Source organism: Poecilia reticulata, chromosome 5, assembly GCF_904066995.2.
Source record: "Poecilia reticulata chromosome 5, P_reticulata-male-v2, whole genome shotgun sequence".
Classification (NCBI taxonomy): Eukaryota; Metazoa; Chordata; class Actinopteri; order Cyprinodontiformes; family Poeciliidae; genus Poecilia; species Poecilia reticulata.
This window is the reverse complement of record NC_088834.1, coordinates 8,278,194-8,298,828: the sequence shown is the minus strand read 5'-3', so window position 1 is coordinate 8,298,828 and position 20,635 is coordinate 8,278,194. Positions and strand designations below refer to the sequence as shown.

Sequence of the window (20,635 nt, the reverse complement as noted above, 5' to 3'; positions counted from 1 at the left end):
ACGCTGGAAGGTCTTTTTTATTATTTCTCATTACTTCCCTCCCTCCCATCATTGCATGTTAGCTGCTCCCAGCTAAAGTGTGAAAGCAGCATCAGAATGAATGTGGCTGTTGTCTAATCAGTTTTCCTCCTCGAGGTGAATTCAGAGGACATGAAAGTCCTTAGAGACGGCCGTTAGGAAATAATTTTCATATAATGGAACTATAGAGACCAAGCCAAGATTACTCAGTGTAAGTTAAACAAGAAAAAAAAAAAACACCATTGGGACAGCCAATTATGAAGAACTTTTCACTAAAAATGTTCATATTTGGTGGATGGGCTACATTACCAGCTTCTAAAATTTAGAAAGTACTCTGTAACTCTCAGTATTCTTTAGCTCTTATTTACTCTGGAGGGTAGTTTGAAAGAGGAAGCTAAGGATTCCTTATTTCCACTTTATTTGCTATCCATGTCTTTAATTATGTGAAAAACGATCTCATGTAAATTGGCATTGATTATACCACTGGCTAATAAGATTTGTTTTTCTATTAAACAAGCTTTTGCAGTCATTATGCAAATGTATTAAAACATGCCATGTTTACCATTAAAAAGTTTTTTGTTCTATCCAGGAAAAGTGTCTTTAAGCAACTCATCCAGAGACAAAAAAAAATACTGAATAACATTTTAAATGTCTTACAGAACAACACATGCACTGTAGACACAAGTGAGTTAGTTCTACATTTTTTTGCATAATCACATCAGTGCTGCTGTGAGTTAAAGATGTTATTATTCAGTTTGGTGCAAAAGTGTTTTGTACTTTCTTTGCTAAGATTATCCACTATGGAAAAGGAAACAGGGGGTGTCTGACTAAAACATCTAAAACAAAAGTATTTGACGCTAACAAGAAATTTAATGAGGTTATTTCCGTCTGCGCCCTGATCTTACCATGGTGTAAGGCTGAATCATGCGGAGAGAAAAAGGAACTAAAAGAGTAACATCCACATTTTATTAGCAGACTGAATAATTAGGCCAACCTTTATCAGTGTTATTGTGGTAAAAATATTCACAATGTTCACTGAGAGGGTTATAAACAAGACATTCAAGGGCTAGATTTTTATTAAGCACCAGATTTGAAGGCCAGCTTTTGATTTGCAGCAGTCTAATTATTATAGTCAGTTTAATTTATTAAAGTTTTTATTGACAAGATCTATGCTTTCTGCCTGCTTCTTTATTTAGCTAAAGTTTCTGATGAAACTACTTCTTGAGTCACAGTAAATAAATTTTTAATACTAATAAAATGTTCAAAACTAAAATACATTCTAAAGATAATTTCATTTTAAATAATTTTTAAAAGTTGTAAGAACTTTAGGAGACAAACAGAGAACATAATAAACAACCAGATGGGTTAGTTTACAGTTACATGATGATACTGAAGTTAGGCTCAAAAGCTGCAAAACAATCTCAGCAGTTCGTAAACTTCATGAACATTTTTGTTCCAGTTAAAAAGCAGCTTTATCATTAGGACTTTGGGGTAAAACTAATTCCTGTATCTATAATTTTGACAATGTCTGTGAACTTTGACTCTTAAAATCTTGAGATGTTTTCAGGTACTTCACAAAATTCCTAGGAAAGATTACTCAATTCAGATTTAGGATTATCTCAAATGTGATAATCTACTTTCAGTCAAATTATCACAAGCGTTTCAGTAATTACAATTTTACTGTTAGAGATCCCACTGTGTATTCTGTAATAAAATTATCTAAATCTACAGTCATTAGCCAATGGGCTTCCCAGGGATCTGTATTAGGTTACCTAATGTTTTATTTTTATTTTTTGTTCAAAGCACATTTAGTTCTGAATAACAAATAAAAATAACCATAATAGATTTCTTCTGAAAAAAATAAACAAGCTTCACAATGGTAGTTGATTTGCCCCACACTTAGAACAAGCAAAAATATTTGTCAAAATCAGTCAAAAAAACACAAAGAGGCAACACAACACAAATGCAACAACCTAAAGACAGAAAGCTCCAGTCTCCCATATTTCTGAACTCACCCTCTGTTGGTAACAATAGCTTTCTTCAAGTGAATGTAGCTGGCAGGAAAAACTCCCTGTGAAACAGAAAAACACTGCATAAGTAGAAGAAGTTAGAGCTAAACTACAATCAGCTTTTTTGAAGAGTTGCATACAGTCATATTCAACATAACCATCCCATTTACATATAGTTACCAGCACATTTTTAATCAAGCCTGAGGTGTTGTTCTATCTTATAATAATATGACAGATTTGCAGGAAATGTATTCAGCAGAGTTTTTTATACTAGATTTTTCACAGTCTTCTACTTGTGCTGACAGAACAAGCTTAAAACATCCAGAGAAAAGACAACCTGCCATGTATATCACGGCTATACAACGTGGGACATCTTAGAGGAGCACTGGTAAATTATTCATAAAAGACACTGAAAGTTAAAATAGAAGCTTCAAACATACAGAGCGTGTGTTTAGTATCTTTTAAAATACCGGCAGTGCTTTCTGTAAACATGATTTTCCTAAATCTTGATCTCTCACATAAAAGTGGAGTTTTTGTTTATGATGCTTGTTTTATGTAAATGTGCGCTCTTGTGAGCAAAGTAATAGACAAATTCAGTAATATTTCACTGCACTGGTTTACAATTCCCATTAAACAAAAAAAAAAGTTCAACTAACTTATTTCTAAACTTAATAATAAAGCAAAGAATAATTTTCCACTTTCTTTTGTTACAACCCAAAAACTGAGCATGGCAAAATTAAGCTGAAAAATAGACTCATACATTTTTTAAAGTGTTTGAAGTAGAGCTGCAGGGCTCTTCATGGTCCCTTAAATTTATTAGAAGTTTTTCATAAATGTTTTAGACCGTTTTCTGTAAAATTTAGAGAAAATCCATGATGATATGAACAGAAAAAGCTAGACAAGGAGTGATGAAAGTGACCCAGATTACAATGTGTCTATAGCAGATTCAGATAGTATCATACCAAGTTTCTGGAAATGCTGTTTTAATAAAAATATCTGCATTTCAAGCTGCTACACCTACTCAAAATATATATATAAAAAAAACAAATCTGAAATTAGCATCCACGCTAAACAGATTAATAACTCAAATCAATTGTTGGGAAATTGTTCTTTGATTTGCTCAAATGAAGCCAGTCTGACAGGAAGACCCATCCATCCATCCATCCATCCATCCATCCATCCATCCATCCATCCATCCATCCATCCATCCATCCATCCATCCATCCATCCATCCATCCATCCATCCATCCATCCATCCATCCATCCATCCATCCATCCATTTTCTTACACCCTTGTCCCTCAGTGGGGTCGGGAAGGTTGACAGGAAGACCCAACATCCCATATGAGTGGCTTTGGAACTGAACTTATTCCTTTATGATTCTGGGTTGGTTTTCATAAAAAAAAATTTATAAACCAATAATGTAATCACCTACTTCCTGGATTTAACCCAGAAAAAGATAATGTTACATTAAACAGTGTGTTATTCAAATAGTTTCGAGTCTGCTGCTCTCTGATAACCTTCTTTTAAAAAGGGTGTACTATAATTTAACTAATTAGAAATTTAGTAATGTAAAAGCATATCAAAAGTATCTGGGTACCACTTTCATAAAGGATGATTGTGACTGCAGGGCGAAAACTGGCTGCAGGAGGAGAAGCTGACATCTTATTAGGGAAGGCTTCAGACTTCACGTTTCACACTGAAAGACACATTTTCTTATGAGGGAGTTTTTGTTTTTAAGCAGTTTGAAGGGACAGCGACACATTGTCATCAAGCCTAACACTGAATAACATTTCAGCAACGTCTCTTCTCTTATAAACTATGTGATCTTTGCTCGTGTGTCAAATTACTTCTGTCTGTCTGTCTGTCTTTTGACTTTTTATTCACACAATAAAAACACAAGTGCCCAACTCTGTTGATGACACAAAAGTGTTCAGCTTTTCTTTGAAAACTGAAACAACAGAACTAAACTTATACTATACGCACAAACAAGAGAATGAACACACGTGTGTCTTCAAGACCTTTAAGTAAGATCTGTTGAGAGCTGCAGGCGTTCTGAATGCACTGACCTGTAAACTACCACCTACTGTCACAGCTAACTAGGCAGAGACAAGAACAAGATGTCATGTATGAATGTGTGCATGAGAGGTCGTGTTGTGCTGTTCCTAATTTAGCTGATGGTGTCAAAACACCAAGCCAGTCAGAAAAGGTCAACCCGATACAGAGAGAAAATGAAAAGAAAAAAAATACAAGAGAGGGTAAAAAAGAACCATAATAAAGTATATATAGAGAAGAACAGCGGAAGTAAAAGAGGAACTTAGAAAATAAATGACAAATCAGGCTGCAGTGAAAATGTCATCCTCCCACAAATGATCCTGTCTCCCTCTGGACTCTTAGCTGCAAATACCTTATTGTCACCTTGTGTTGACCTGTTTTAAGTGCCTTTTAGAGGCCAAGCGTTATCTTGAGTCTGAAATATGTCACATATCATATAGTGTCTTCCAAAAAGAAAGCAAGCAAAGATACACAAATTTAGAGGGAGAGTTGCACATTTTAAACCACTTAATGGCTGATTTCATATCCAATTGACAAAAAAATTATTGCTTTTGTTTTTGCTGTCAGTCAGATGTTAAATTGCATAGAAATTACACATTTGAATATTGCACCTACCATTAGTGTAAACGTAGGTATGATGTGAACTTAAGGAAGGAAACAGACTGTTCAGTCTTAGTATGTTAATATGCTGCTACTGCTTGAACAATACTTTGAGTCAAACTATATAGGTTTTGAAGAACCATTGCATTTTTTATTATTATAGTATTTCAAAAACAGTTAAATACTGTAATGATTACATTACTGTACTGTAAAGTTCCATTGCTGCAAAGAGCCATGAGCTCCAAGCCCCTTTCTTGCAATATGAAATCAGTGTTTCAAATTGAATTTTAACATATATTTTTGAACGAGCATTGATTATCCTGCAGTGTTCCCAGGAAGCAGCCTGGGATGAATTTAAAAATACGCAGAAAGAGCTTTTTTCATACTGTACAGGACATGCTGATAGATTTCCTTTAATCCTAAAAGTGAGAAGAGAGTGAAATACTGAGAATACTTTTCCAGCTAAGAGAAGGGATACCAAAACCAGACTAAAATTGTATAAAAAAGCATAAAGTGAAGAACATGAGAGAATTAGGACTGTTTGGTAATAAAAAGTAAACTTTTAATGTTGCTGATTTGTTGAAAGCAATTATGGTGTCATGAGGGGTCAGTAGAGCAGTTAATCATCAAGCACTCTGTTCATATCGAAGCTGAAAAAAAAACTGTTACCGCATGTTTGCGTCCAAATGTCAACACAATCTAATCTCTTCAGTTTGTAAAATATTTGTCCTGGTTGATCATACATCGATCCAGCCTGTTCTTACTCACTTTAAAAACAGATTTGCTACAGTCATTATTATCACCTTTTGTTTGATTAAACAGATCTGCTTCCCTTCTTAACGGTTCAGCACAGTAATTGCCCTCTATTGTTTCATTGTCATCACACCTGGCGATATGTTTGGGATAATCTGCATTTCATCGAACTCCATTCATCTCTAAATCAAACTGAAAGCAGCCACAGCTGTGCTTCATCCTTACTTTTGACTTCCTGATTTGTCCCTCTCTTGTCCCACTCTTGTCCCAGAGGAGGCAATCTCCACTAACCGTAACACATCCCTTCTTTCTTTTCCATTATGAGCTCTTCTGTTTTTTGTAGCTCTGCTCATTGTTTCAAGTGAGGATTGTGTAGCTTCCCTCTACAGCTTCATGCAGCATCAGAATAAAATCTGGGATGTCATTTAGCATGGCGCTTTTGGATGACAAAATAACTTTGATATTACATCATGACCACCAGTCTTAAGCTTCAGCTAAAACAAAACTAATTGGAAAGACAGAGAAAAACAAAGAAAAGAGAGATAAATTTGCTCAGGATTATATGTAGCTGAGTTTGATATGTGTGTTTTAGGTTAAATGTTTCTAGCATTGCATCGGCTTTGTAAGCCCCAGTTAACCCAGGATTGGATGGAGCAAGAGTGTCCAGAAACTCAACAAAAAAATATAAAAACAAAAACTAATTTTTAAGTTTGAGTTATTTTTAAGTACACAATGTTTAATTCAAATTGTTATATATCCTTAGATACATATGGTTGTAAAATAAATCTTAAAGCAGGCTGCCCTTTCTATGGCCTCAATTCTGAGGCTAATCCAAGCACTGATGAAACTCAACATGGAAAGTTCTCTGCAGTGCAGAGGATTAGGAATGACTCAGAATAGGAAGGCATTTCTTCAGGGAGACACAGCGATTCGCTTTAACTAGCACGCCCATTGTAAAGAAACCAGGTGATTAAGATGGAACTAATAGGATTGGGCTGATGCCTTTATGCTGAGGAAAAAGGGTAACAAAACAGACAAACTCAATCGCATTAAGTCACACAATCACACCGTACAACAACAGAATGAAGGCATAAGAATGCATAATGTAGTATGCATATTTTTGCACGTAAGCAAGCATTGTAATGCACAAAACATACATAGAAAAAATGTTTTGTTGAAATAAATGTATCCAAATTGGGATCATGTCACGTTGAGGCTAATCACAACAGAGGAATAAGACCTGCAAGTTTCTTAGCCAGTATTTATGTTTCTCTCTCACAGCCTCATTTCTCCAGATGTTGTTTCTGGAGCGTGAAATAAACATGTACATTAAAAACAAACCGAGTGTTTCCTATTGTGCTCCTTTTGAATCCTTGCTAGCCTTGTATAGCAGCCTTCCCAATCATCTTCTGAATCAGTGCAAGTACATCGCTAGTCTGTGAAATCTCCTGTCCAATATAGGTTGTCTTCCACTCTTGAATATATATTCATCAATTGTGATGACAGTGTATGTTGAGTCACTGAATAAAAGCAAACTATACTCTTCAGTAATAAGCCACATTATTTTTGTTTTAAACCACATTAATGAGTACAGTTCCAGATGATTATTGATGTAGATTTTCAAAACTGCAAATCTCACATTAGTGCCGCTGTTTGTCTGGTGAGGGCAATTAATTCTCAATTTATCAATCATAAAACCTTCTAAGCCAAAATTACTTTCTACCCAAATTGATCTGTGACTCATCATGCACTATCTTACATAACGTGGTGTTAAAGAGGTAGTTTCTGAGACCAGCATACTGATACTGATGCTGATCTCATGTGTTTCAGAAGGCCAGAGGTCAGTAATGCTGCATCATTTGAAACAGAACTGCAACTGACCTCATGCATTAACCTCATCTGTTCTGCATGCGGCTGTTCGGACACACCTCACATCTGGCACGTTTCCATAACAGACTAAAATCACATGAAATGTTCCCTCAGTGAAGCTGCAAATGACGTTCAGAAAGAGTTGTGTTTTACTTTTAGTGTTTGTCTTCCGCCTCCTCTTTCTCTGGTAGGAGGATTTTTATAAGCAAGAGTTTTTCTCCTATTACAGATGATGACTTAGTTCAATGACTCATTTGATTTATCATAAAGAATATTATGCTTCTATGTATTGTATTTGTGTTGATATTTAGTATTTTTCCACCTTAATTTAGACAATCGGCAAAATGCTTTACAAATGTTTGTTTTTGTCTTTAAGGCTTCAGCAGCTCTTGGAAGAAATATAAATTATAGTTGCTATGGTGATGCTACAATGACCCATCAACGCTGAATAGGTTTCTCTACTGCAATGTTCAGAATTTCTGATATTTGATTATCATGAAAAAACATTAGCTTAAACATTTTTTCACCTATGATCCCTCCTTAATGGACTTCCATTGCCCTTGCTGTAATTAACTGCAGGGCATGCAGCCCATGTTGTTGCAGCTGAACGAAGACTTTCAATCAGTAAGGTGTCACATTCTTAATTCTTGTTTTTTGGCTAACCAGAGTTTAATATATATTAAAGCAGTTTTAGGTCTTTAATTAACCTGTATGTACAACTGCTTTTGAAGGGCACTGCATTGCTGCCCCACCTGCAGTGATGTTCCTGCATTGTCAAAGCAAGATGCCAACCTCACTGTGCTGATTTCTGATAACTTTGGGTTATTTCTGTAACTTTACTTTACGGGTTGACCTGTTAAGTTAAAGTTTACCTGCTAGTTAAAGCCAGTTACCTGGCTTGTAACAGGTAATGCTAAATGAAACATTCAAATCCAATAGTAAATCTAAAATGTTTCTAATTATTTTTTTTGCCATGTCACATTTTTATGAAAGACTAATCTTGCAGTGTTGGTTGCTGCATTTTCAAAAGTTATTTGAGTAAAATAATTTTATACTCAATATAAGTATTCAATAATATTCATGAAAAACAAATTAAACTCTTCATCGAGCTAAATTTAAAAAAATTATTGATTTAATTTTCTGCCAAGAGGATCAAGGTCTGCAAAGGAACTCTGGGCTGCAGAGGCGTCATCATGTATTAAAGTTCTTTATAAACTTAAAAGTGCTCAGACAAGTTTGTCAACTTTCTCACAACAAATACAGAGAACAAAAAACAAACGTTTGTAGCTAAGGAAAAAAAACAAAAGTTTTTCTTGATAAAAGAAAGTTGTTTGGCAAAAGGAGAGTCTGTCTTACCTTGACGTTCGGCTTCCTTGTTGAGAATCCTCTGTACCATCCTTGAAGAAAAGAAAATAATCAGTGACAGCAGGTAAAAACACAGAATCAAAATGGTTATGTCAACAGGTCGACAAGTTTTGTAGCTTTGAAAAAGTTACTTGAGTTCATTTCTGAAGAAAAAATTGTGATATCAGAAGGTAAAAGAAAATAAATAAGTTATCACTAAAGCAAACACCATTTAGGGCAGACATTATTTAAAAAAATACAAATAACAAAATTCATCAAAACATGAGATAATTCCATTACCTTTTCTATAATAAGATAATTCTGTTAGTTTTTCTATAACAAAATTATATCTAGTTATAAGAAAATGAAAAAAAAAATAAATAAATAAAACGATCAAGCTTATACAAGCTTAAATGTGCATAAAATGACTGAAGTAAAATGCAAAATTATATTTGTTTTTCTGCAAAAGAAGACTCAGCCCATATTCACAATGCAACTGTAAGGACATGTTTTGGTAAAAAATAGCATGTTTGATATGCAACATCATTCATTTTTTATGCCAAGACTTTAAGTGTTAAGAGTTAACTGAAATGTATGAAGCAAGAAATATTCTATATCACAAAATAAAGACATATAACTCAAATAAATAAAATTGAATATTATTTTCTTTCAAATAACCCCTTTACGCATTAGACTGACATCAAATCAATATGAGTAATGTATGTAGGATTTTTTCTTCTGTAGGCAAAATGCATGATTAGCATTGATTTAGGATCCTGCAGTCTAAAAGAGGAACCATCAGTTTTACATTATATGATGAAATAAAAAGTTGTAGAAAGAAAACTTGAGTCACTGACCTGAGGTGTGTGAGTGTCTGTGTGTGCATGTTTGAAAAGATTGGAGTGAAAAGTTGATGGCCTAGTTGATGTGAGTTTACACTGGACGCTATGAGCTCATGAATGTGGATGACAAACTCTGATAGAGACACTGATGGACATGAAGCCCCGGAGCTGGAGACAGATTCAGTCCATTGCTCTTTACCCTGTGTGGGTAGCTATGTGCATACGTTACTAGATTCTCTATCTTTATGGGGACCAATATGCAAAAATGAATGGACAAAACTAAATCTGTCAAACATGGATAACATGTAAACAGTATTTCTTTAGTGTTTAACAAGATCAATTCTTAATTAATGCCACTTACTTGATATCTTCTCCAAACTGCTTTACTATATTATTTTTTATGAAAGCATATGCAGTTACTTGCACTTTGCAAATAATCTGAAATGTGCATCACGCATTTCATCTCAAGACCTCCTTTGTCAGATATCCTTAAATTAGATCTAATATAACCAGTTTCCTTCAGAAGTCGAGAACTAGCTTTAAGAACTGATGTTTGAGGATGCTTTTCATTCATTTTGACTGTTTCAAGATGTAAAAAACTGGAGAGACATGCTCCAAACATCTGAATTTCAGATATATTGAAGCAATAGATGGGTTTATACTGCATTAGAGCTTGATTGGCCCCACAATATGTAGCTCAGGCTACAGATCTTTAGGTGGAGCTCACACGCAGGTGGGAAAAACAATAAATAATGTATGATTCTTCAGAATTATATATAACATAGTGTTAGTCTTTCACATAAAATCCCTTTTTTGAGGGTATAATGTGACAAAATGTGGAAAACCACAAAGAAAAATACTTTTGCAAGGCTTTGTACCATGTAGATTAAACCAGAGTAGGATTTTTCAAGAGTCTTGGGAAACTAAAACTGAATATTTTGGTAAATGAGGAGAATTTACATAAAGTTTATAAATATTTATGATGGTCTCCCATCATAAATATTTACTGAGTGAAAAATGTGCATCACTTTTGGGTTTTTCCTCCTTAAGTACAGCAATTCGGCAGAACCATAGTATTCGTTAACAGAAAACTACTACCCTGAGACACCTTAAGTTATATTTCTCAGTTATGAGTCACTCGGCCTACAGACACTAAAATGTTGAGTGGGGATCTTTCACAACTCAGCCTAGCTGTTTGCAGGCTAGAGTGAGAATCAGATTAGTGACAGGCAAAACTGGGTCGGTTTCAAGTTCTCATCACTGATGGACCTCCTTCTCCAGCCAGTCTGAGAGTATACCAGTCTTTCCACACGGAGGAACATCCATCAGATGCCTCAGCAGAGTACGAAGCTGTCATCAAAGTGGACTCAAGTTGAAATAAAACCTTGACAGCTGAAAATTACTCATATCCTTGGAGTTAGTATTTCAAGCAAGAGCCCACAGGCAGACATCCTCTCAGGCAGATGAGGCGTCATTTGTCTCCATTCAAGTGGAAATGAAAATGATTGTGTCTGCAGCTATTGAAAATTTTGAAGGTGAGTGATTACTCTTTGTCACAGTAAGGAGAAAGAGACAATTATTTATGTCAAAATTATGCATTTTACATCTTTGGGCTCATTAGAATACGAACTATGTACTGTAAAATGTTAAACAAGAAGGCAAAACTCAAAAGTTAGAAAGATTTGTAACATGTCAAATAACAAGGTAGGACTGACAAGATGTCATTTTGGATTTTGTAGGATGTGTTTTAAGACTGTTTAGAAAGAGATGAACATCTAGGGACATTTTTATGTCCAGTTATAAAATAATAGATCTTGAAAATGATTCAGTGATGCCATAAATCTGAGTATTTGACAGGATTCTTCACATTAACTTTCATCTTATCATCTCTCAAAATTATTAGCTTAATTTCTCCGCGCCTCTTCATAATCTGATTTGAATATGGAGATGAAAGTTTAATTGGACGGCTAATTAATAACCAATCAAGACGCATTTATCACCAGCGCTAAGATGTCTGTGTTACTCCCAGGCCTCTCATCTATATGATAATCAGAGAGTAGTTGAAGCTGCAGTGTCAGGGTCCATTTCTAATGGTTTTAATGGCTAAAAACAAAATCTCTGCCAGGCGCTCTTATGTTATCAGAGTATCATAAATCTTTTGAAGTAGAGGTCGCGGAGCAGGTGTTTGTGTGGTGAATCCATGCATACAAGTATGAAACGCACTCTTACCCTGGTGAAGAATAATCATTTTTCCCTCCTGTAACCCAACGGATCACCCCATAGTTATTAGAATAATCATTTTGAACTATTATGAACATAATCCACCATAATAATCATGATAAATCATTTTCAAAGGGGGGCAGCTCTCACGGGGCCTCTTCTGTGGTATTAACAAAAAGACTTAGCTCATAATGTGGGCTGCATTACACAACTGATTTCCATCAGGCAATCAAATCAGACAAATATGAGTCTTAAATGACGCTTCATATTGCTGTAGAGAACACCTCGAGCTAGGTTATGAGAAAAGGAATTACTTGTTTAACCAATAATAAAACCCAAGGGGAGCATTTTCTCTGTAACTTCAGTTATGACCATGATTTAATAGAGCTGTAAGCTGCAGCTGAGGCCCCAGACTCACCATACGCAAGCTACAAAATACAATCAGTGTATGTGTTCAATTATTAGTGGGCAAAAACAAAACTTTTTTATTCAGTTGGATACGGTTGGTAACATATCCTTAAAAACAATACAACCTTCTTAAAATCAATAATTGTAGTGTGCTAAATTCTATCCTTAGGAAAATCATGGTACTTTATGACAACCGCTTTGAGAATTTTCAGAAAATATGCATTTGCAATATTGCTGTTCGTAATGGCTAACCTAATTGTTCTTCACTTTCCTCTTCCTCTGGTGTCATCACAGTGTACTCACCACTCTAAGATTGAGCATCTCTGTCACCATAATTTAAATCAACTGTTGACATCAGTGGCATTGGGATTCCATCCAACTGGAATCATTATGATGGTGAGGTAAAGTGCACAGACATCAAATGGGAAATGTAACCTACAATTGGAGGACTAGACATACAGCTGCAGATTTAGTAGTGTTGTTGTGAAGACCACCTAACCCGAGACCGAGACAAGACCAAGGCTTTTAGGGTTTGAGACCAAGTCGAGACCAAGACTGAGGGAGTCAAGACCAAGACCGGCACACTGTGCTACATGACATAATAAAATGTGAAATATGATCAAAATTGCATCTTAAATTGATCTGAAAGATTCAGATTCCCATAAAAACACATAGATATTAAATACTTAAAGCTGAAATAAATTTAACCAATATCATTATCAATTCAAACTCTTTGCTCTGCTTTGCTTCCATCTCTGTGCCACACTCGGCGGAGGTCTCTTCCCCTCCCTAAAAAGATAACGCCCTGAGCGGTTGCCCATACTGCCCATGTCATAAACCACTGTCTGCACCATAAAACATATTAATTAAGGCAATTCACTAATAAACAACGCTCAACTATGAACACTGACCAAGGAACAACAAGCAAGAAATAACCAAGCACAAGGCGCGTACTGTGACTGTTCTCACCCTCCCTCCCACTGCATGAGGCCAGGCAGCGGAGTGCTGTAATGTCTGCCACCATGACAGGTGACGAAAACAAAGAGCAATGAGCATGCTCTGCACTGTTCCACTTTTGTGTTTTATTTATTCGCTAATTAAATAAATATCAATGTATATAGTTAATAAAATAATAATAGCTACTGCATTTTACACAGAGCATTACAAGAACAAAGAAGCTTCAGTCCTATCTTCATAATAAAGAGCCGTTCAGAAGAATCGGATTGCTCCTGAATCTCACTTCACTATATTGCAGACTTTGGTCACTGTGTTGTCCCACATATGACACGTCAGTTAAAACCTCCGCACAATAATACAGCGCTTGGGTGACCGCGTTTTTTTATACAATGTGTCCCTGCACAGCTAGCTTTGCTAACATCACGTCAATGGAGCTTACCTCTCTTTGAGCTTCTTTTCTAAGTGACGTTAAAAGTTAGACGTTGTCCCCCACCGTCTGTGAAAGTGAAGCGCTACTTAATTTACATGTCGCCATCGGATTTCTTATGGTTTATGTAGCGGGATGCTATTACTAACTATTAGATAGACATCTGCCACTCAGAGAAAACCACTGCGCATGTCTTGGAGCGAACAAAGGGGCAAGGAGGGTGGGGGCGGTGTAAGAAAAACACTTTAGTCACGTTATTGCTTGGATGTTAATTGGTATGTTTTGCATCCAGTAAAAACAAAGATATTAACAAATAAACTGGAAAATATGCTGGCAATTTAGTAACATTTCCATAGTTGTGGTCTTGACTAGTCTTGAAATAAAATCCTGAGTCCTGAATGCCCGAGACAGACTAGACCAAGACCAAATTCTGTGGTCGAGTCCAGATACTACAACACTAAGATTTAGCAAATATAAACTATTCTCCATGCATTCTTTGGTCCTTATAAGTTAAATATTTCCGTGTTTTGACTAGGTAAATATATGTAAATAAATATCTGGTTTCAATCATGTTTTAGCCTTTAAACAGCGAAGAACTACTCCTCCAGGATTTATCATGCATACTGTATGTGGTCATGCTCCGTGAAGTTCGAAAGATAGGATCATTTTCTGGTGAATTCTAAATTTCATTTTCTGGTTTGCTACACCTACAAGAAGCAAACATAAATGGGTGTCCTCTGTTGGCATCATTTCCTGGTGCTTCATCTTTCTGAGGGCAACATGGTGTAAATTGACAGCCCCTGCTTCACATTACATTGAAATATGTTGCATCCACTCTGAGGGGGTGTCGATCTCATGATAAAGTGTGACACTTTAAAATGTCAGTGCACCTTGAAGCCATGGCCAACTCTACATCCTGGCTCTGCCTCTGGAGGAGAAGCTGTCCCATCACTCACATTTTTGTTTTGCTCCTTCACTGATGGACTAAATTTACTGCTGTTTATCAATATTACTACTGAGCAGCAAAGAGAATCAGAAACATGGCTTTAAGTCTAAGTCTTTAAAGCTGTTGGTGTGTGTTAACACAGTGCCAAGACAGAAAGTAATTAGCAATGATCACAAAGAATCAATTCTTTATGTTACTTGAAGTAAAGAAGAACTCCAGGCATTTTCTACATCAATATTCAGAACAATGAGGAAGCTTATTGAAAAGTAGAAAACAGTTAAGACAAATGCAAATACACCCAGGAGTAGATGTCTTGACAAATTCACTCCATTGTCTGAAAAAAGTGTAACGCTCACGCAATGCTCAGAAAAAGATCACAAAACCCCCCAAACTCCACTTTTACCTCCTCAGGCCTCAGCATGTTAAATGTTAATGTTCATGACAGTCCATTACAAAAATACTGAACAACTATGGCATGTTTAAAAGGATTTTCAGGTGAAATCTTTCTCTTGTTAAAAAGAAAGTGGCACTTTCACCCAGGCTTGCAAAATAGCATCTGAAGCTACAAGAAGACTTCTGGAACAATGACCTTTGGACAGATGAGATGAAGTAGAAATGCTTGACCAAAACACAGAACAGAAAAAACAGCATTATTGCTAAAACACCTGCACCACCTGTTGAGGTCAGCAGTAGAGGGATGATTATTTAGGCTTGTTTTGCTGCCACTAGGCAGCTTGAGCTCTACTACGAACTCCTCTGTATACCAACGTTTTGTGGAGTATTAGGTGAGGTGATCTCATCTAATAGATGCAAAGGTCCAAACTTCAATGTGACTGAGATTCTGTGGTAGGACCTTGTGAGAACTGTGCATAAACAAATATCTGCAAACCTCAATTTACAAAATCAACATTGCAAATTCCTCCAAAATTATGCAAGAGACTGAAAGCAATTTCCAAAAGCACTACTGAATGTTATTGAAGCTGAAGACAGACTTACATTTTCTATGGCCAGCATTGCTATTTTTACTTGATCTTTTTCGAATACCAGTGATAGGGTGGAATGTAAATTATGCTTTCATAAATTAGTTAATTCACTTATGTTGCATTAACTCATTTTGAAACACAGTAACAATCAGATGATATTCATTGTTCTTGAAAAATAAAACCCTACAATTGAGAGAGAATGTGCTTGTAATATTTTGTGAAAAACTAATGGGCAAAAGAATAACATTTTTATTCAATCAAAACATTGTAAAATGTTTGACTGGCAGCTGTTTAGAAATTTCAAATACTCAGTTTTCTATATCATGTTTGCTGTTTCGATGGATAAAAAACTGCAGAAAGTGAAAGGTGCTTTCAAACACAAAAAAAAGTCAATTTGAATGACAATTTTACAAGTACAGTCATTTCTAAAATTGAGCTCTGCCTCTGCAGCATCTCTGTAACACCACATTCTATACTCACTCAGTTCAGAACAAGACAATAAAATGACGTTCAGATTTCATGCACTCTGCTCTGATCAATATTCAGTGTTCAAAGGACCCTTTTAACTATAATGCTGTTCACATAATGACAGTAATAGTGGGAATCTTCATATTATCCTGAGGAACTTTGATAAAAGTAAGGCCTGGTTTGGCCTGATAATCACTGTGCGTCACGGGAACACAGTGATACCGGTTTCTGCCACATGAGCTCAGATAATAGCCTGTGTTCCTCACTAGCAGTGTTGCATTTCATAACCAGAGCAAATTAGATGCTGATAGGGTGCAATGGGAATAGCTGAACCTTTCACACAACTCTGTTTTGGTCAGCAGGCACAGCAAGTGCAGACTTGGAGCTGCAGAAACTGAAAGAAAGGAACAGGAAGATGGGGGAAGGAGACTACATAAAAATAAATAAATAAATAAAACAATAAGGAAGGATAGGCGGAGATGACAACACTAGCGCATACTGGAGCTAGTAGAGAGAAGTTAATCCATGCAATTTTCTTCCACCCATCAACAGAGCATTCCTCCCTCTCCATCTGCGTCTCTTCGCTCCTTGCGGACATCTTACCACCGGGGTGAAAAAAGGCCTAATCAGCCACTGGCACTGGATATATGCTATTGTCCTGCCCAGCTGTAGCTAATAGGCAGCATTCTCTGTTATTATCTCCAAAACAACACATTCCAACCTCAGCCTCATGCTGGCTTGAGATGGAGATTTTGGAAGTCAAATTAGGAGCAAATGTAGAATTAGCAGGAGCCAATAACTTTGGCCCTTATCCAGAGTATATACAACTGTATAAAAATGACAATGGCAATATGTAATACTTTGCTTTTACTGAGCAGTTTTTTTGTCTAAAAAGCTGAAGCAGCATTCATGGGAAAGATGTTCTATCCAGTTACCTCATAATAAATAAAAATGACAGTCTGAGGTTAACAGCAGGACAGGAGGCGACTACCTTGATGAAAACTTTCTCTTTCACGGTGGTGAGACGTGAAGTTAGTTTGAAACTAAAATGTTCCACCTTTTAAGAAGAAAAAGGCTATTAATATTTCTAAAATGTGACTATTTTAATCACTTGGATATGTCTTTCTGAACAATATGCTATGTAAAGATGAATCTCTAGAAACTGAAATTTCTCCAAAAAGCCCTTTTCTTAGATAAAAGTACATGTAGAAAATTTAAAGTAGTACGGAGAGTCTGAAGAAAGATTAAAAGTTATATAATCCAGGCTACAGAAGGTCCAGTGTGAAGTTACCTACTGACAAGCTTTATGTGGGAGCTAAATTCATATTCCAGCCGACTCTGGCACCTGCTCCCATTTCTAAAAATATCATTACCTGTTTTAATCACCATGTTATCACATATGGGGTATTGTCAAGAGGAAGATATGAGACGACAAACCCAATAATGTAAATTAGATGAAGGTTCCTATTAAAACAACCTGGACTTTCCTAACACCTCAGCAGTCGTACCAGACCACCTCCATAAGCCAAGGAGACCTGGCTAAGTAGTGAGAGTGAATACTGAACAGTATCTACAGATGGGCTCACTTTTCTGCATTAAAAATCTTTTATATTGAATCTACGTACTATTCAAATGTTTTAAGATATTTAACTTAGGGTTTTCATTGACATGCAGACACTTAACAAAATAAAAGTTTAAGTAAATCACTCTGTCTACTAAATTTATATAATATTGGTGGAATTTTTACTGAATTGCTGACATAAATGAACTTTTAGATGATCTCCTGATTTATTGTGATGCATCTGTATACAGTCTTTCAAGTATGAAGTCATAAAAATATTGAACTACTTTATGGACTACTTTAAACATATGCAAAAAAATTCCTTTAAAACTTCTGTGAAATATTAATATCAATATCTGACCCCTCACTTCTCATACATATATGACTTGACTCAGACCTGTTATGCAGTCAAAGAAATGTGAAAATAAGGCAAATTTCATAGCAAACTGTCTCTTGATGGGAAGCAGAAGGAAATCAGCAGCAAACTGTCATCTGCAGATCTCTGAATTCTATAAGAGGTTTAAAAGTCATAGATTTACATATTCTTAGGACATTTACTGTAAGAAAATGTACAAGAGTATCATGAAGAACAGCTGCTGCTTGAAAGGCATTTACAGTCTAATGTTGATTGTATTTCGCCTCATTTCTCCAGATGGTAGGGATGTAATAGTAGACACTGGTCACAGCTTGAAGACTACCTCAGTTTTCATATGACGGTTCAAAACTCAGTACGACAGAAAACGTAAGGAGGAATCTAAATTCCTATTTTTGTCTCACTGATTTTAAACAGAAATGTAATCCTCTTAAAATAGAGACTGACAAACCAACCATTTTTGCTAAAAAAAGGCTAATAACCAACTCTAATTACTGTATTTTCCACACTATAAGGCGCACCTAAAAACCTTAAATTTCCTCAAAAGCCAACAGTGCGCCTTATAATCTGGTGCGCCTTATATATGGACCAATATTGAGCCACAACAGGTCTAGCAACTACGGTAAGCAGTCGTCGACTTCATTTTCGCCCGTAGAAGAAGAAGCGTACGGTGCATGCTGGGATAGTTGTCAGAACGCTGGTTTGTTAATAAAGTTTGACTGACCTATCTACCTACCAACCTGATAATCAGGTCGTTTACAGGTCATTTAGCACCACGTTTTCCACCAACATGCTGTGCGCGAACGGAGAAGGGTGGCCATCGTCCGCCCACGCCCCGGCCCAGAAGGCTCTCCTCGCCGACCCGAGTCGGACTGTTTTGTTGACATTCTTTATGTCAACAAAGTGGCTTTAGACATTCATCCGGGGTGCTTCGATTAGGGTTACCAAGGGACCAGCCCCTATACGTTTAAAGCCGGGGGGGAAGAGAGACAGAGACTGCGGCGGCAGCGTGTCGGTTGGTCTGCGTTACCCAGAAAGCAGTTGGACACAATATCGCAACACCGTGAGTGAAACAATGAGTGGGACAGCCTACTATATAAAGTACTCGGGGACCACTTTTTTATTATTACAAATCCAGATTTGTAGAGTACGGAACAAATCGTGTTCCGCATAGGTTCAATACGGGACGGGTGGCAACCCAAACTGTAGCATCTTTTCTATGCGCCTTATAATGCGGTGCGCTTTATATATGAAAAAGGTTTTAAAATAGGCCATTCATTGAAAGTGCGACTTATAGTGCAGAAAATATGGTACGTATTTATCACTGGGTATCAGTGGATTATTGGTAACTCCATTAAATAATTGTTTTGTTAAATTTGAACAAAACCACGCAATCTACAAAATGTAAATTAAGAAATGAAAAATATATATATTTTACTTAATCTGGCCTTGATTTAATGCAAATGCTGAACTTAATACATCATTCAATCCCGACAAGAAACAAGGTGGTGCTTAATTAAGCAGAAAGTGTTTTTAGTGTTTGTAATAAATCCTACATGATTCATTTGCATGATTAGACACTGTATCACTGGAAACATAAACATTTTGCACACTACTGATTAAAACAAAGCAGGTTAGTCTTTTAAATTCTTTTAAAAAATGTATCCCTGGATAATCAATCTTTTTAATAAGTATATAATAATGTGAACAGGAAGGGCTAACTATAAAATTTTCCAAGTTTCTCTCTCAGCTTTTCTCCAGGTGAAAGTCACTCGTGTATTCCACAAATGTTATTCTTTATTTATTTATATATATGAAGGGTTTTTATGATGTAAAAGTCTTACCTTCAAATTTTTCCAAGATCTGCACTGTCTCCCCCACCTCCAGAGCCAAACCCTGAGTCACTGAGCCTCGGAAATTACAGATGACTGTAAAGGAAAGGACATGAAAGGAGAGATGAGAATCTGAAGACATGATGAAGGTGTAACAATTACAGCCATTGTAGAGATACCAGAGATCTCTGATGAGCAAAGGTAATATCATGAAAGATTAATTTTATTCATCATGGAGGAGTCCATTTGACTTTGTGTAGTTGGAAACACATCCCATTCATGCAAAAGCTTTGTCCCCACATTGTTATTGCAATGTCAAGTTTCAGTTCCCTAATGACAGAACTATGTTTGCAGACTCTCCCATACCAGGAGCTGTTTATGTAAATATTCCTCATGACTGCACTGATGTGCCCAGAAAACAACAGATGTCAGAGCTTATTCCAAAGCCGAAGTCACAATAAGTTGCTCCATACAAGACTGAAATATGAAGAGGCAAAAAAAAACCAACAAATAAATCACCTCAGGGTAGATGAATATCTCACACTACTCAAAACCATAGTAATGCTATTATCCTTGGCTTTTTCTTCCAGTACGTCTCTTCACACTGTTTTGGTTGCCTTAGGTGATCTGTAACACCTTAGATTCAAATTATGATGGATTTGCTGCATTTTCTGAGGTCAATAGTCAACGTTATGGCTCATCAATGTGAAGTCAAAAGTTTAGACTGGTTTAGGTTCGGCTGTAATCTTTAGTTAAATGTTTGGTTATTTAAAGGTCCTTTGCATTTGCTATTCCAAAGAAGTAGAATACAAATAATGAACCTGATGTCAGACTTACAAAGACCAGAATTTACAATGTTATGCGTCAACCTTTTCTGGATGTTCTCAACAATTAAAGGAGATAATAGACCAGAAACAGGCCCAATATTTGGTTAGTATATATTAGAAATAGCTACAAAATGACAGTCTTAAT

The 20,635-nt window shown here is 36.2% G+C and overlaps 1 protein-coding gene across 11 annotated transcripts in view; it reads right to left on the bottom strand.

Moving 5' to 3' along the window:
- The window catches only part of dock3 (dedicator of cytokinesis 3), a 161,587-nt gene that overhangs the window by 80,660 nt on the left and 60,292 nt on the right, over positions 1-20,635 (bottom strand). For all 11 annotated transcript variants that reach the window (XM_081606951.1, XM_081606943.1, XM_081606940.1 and 8 more), the window contains exons 2-4: positions 19,676-19,759; positions 8,659-8,699; positions 2,034-2,089 (exon numbers count right to left, since the gene is read on the bottom strand). In XM_081606951.1, the coding sequence (XP_081463077.1) occupies positions 2,034-2,089; positions 8,659-8,699; positions 19,676-19,759 (181 nt within the window). The remainder of the gene's footprint in view (positions 1-2,033; positions 2,090-8,658; positions 8,700-19,675; positions 19,760-20,635) is intronic.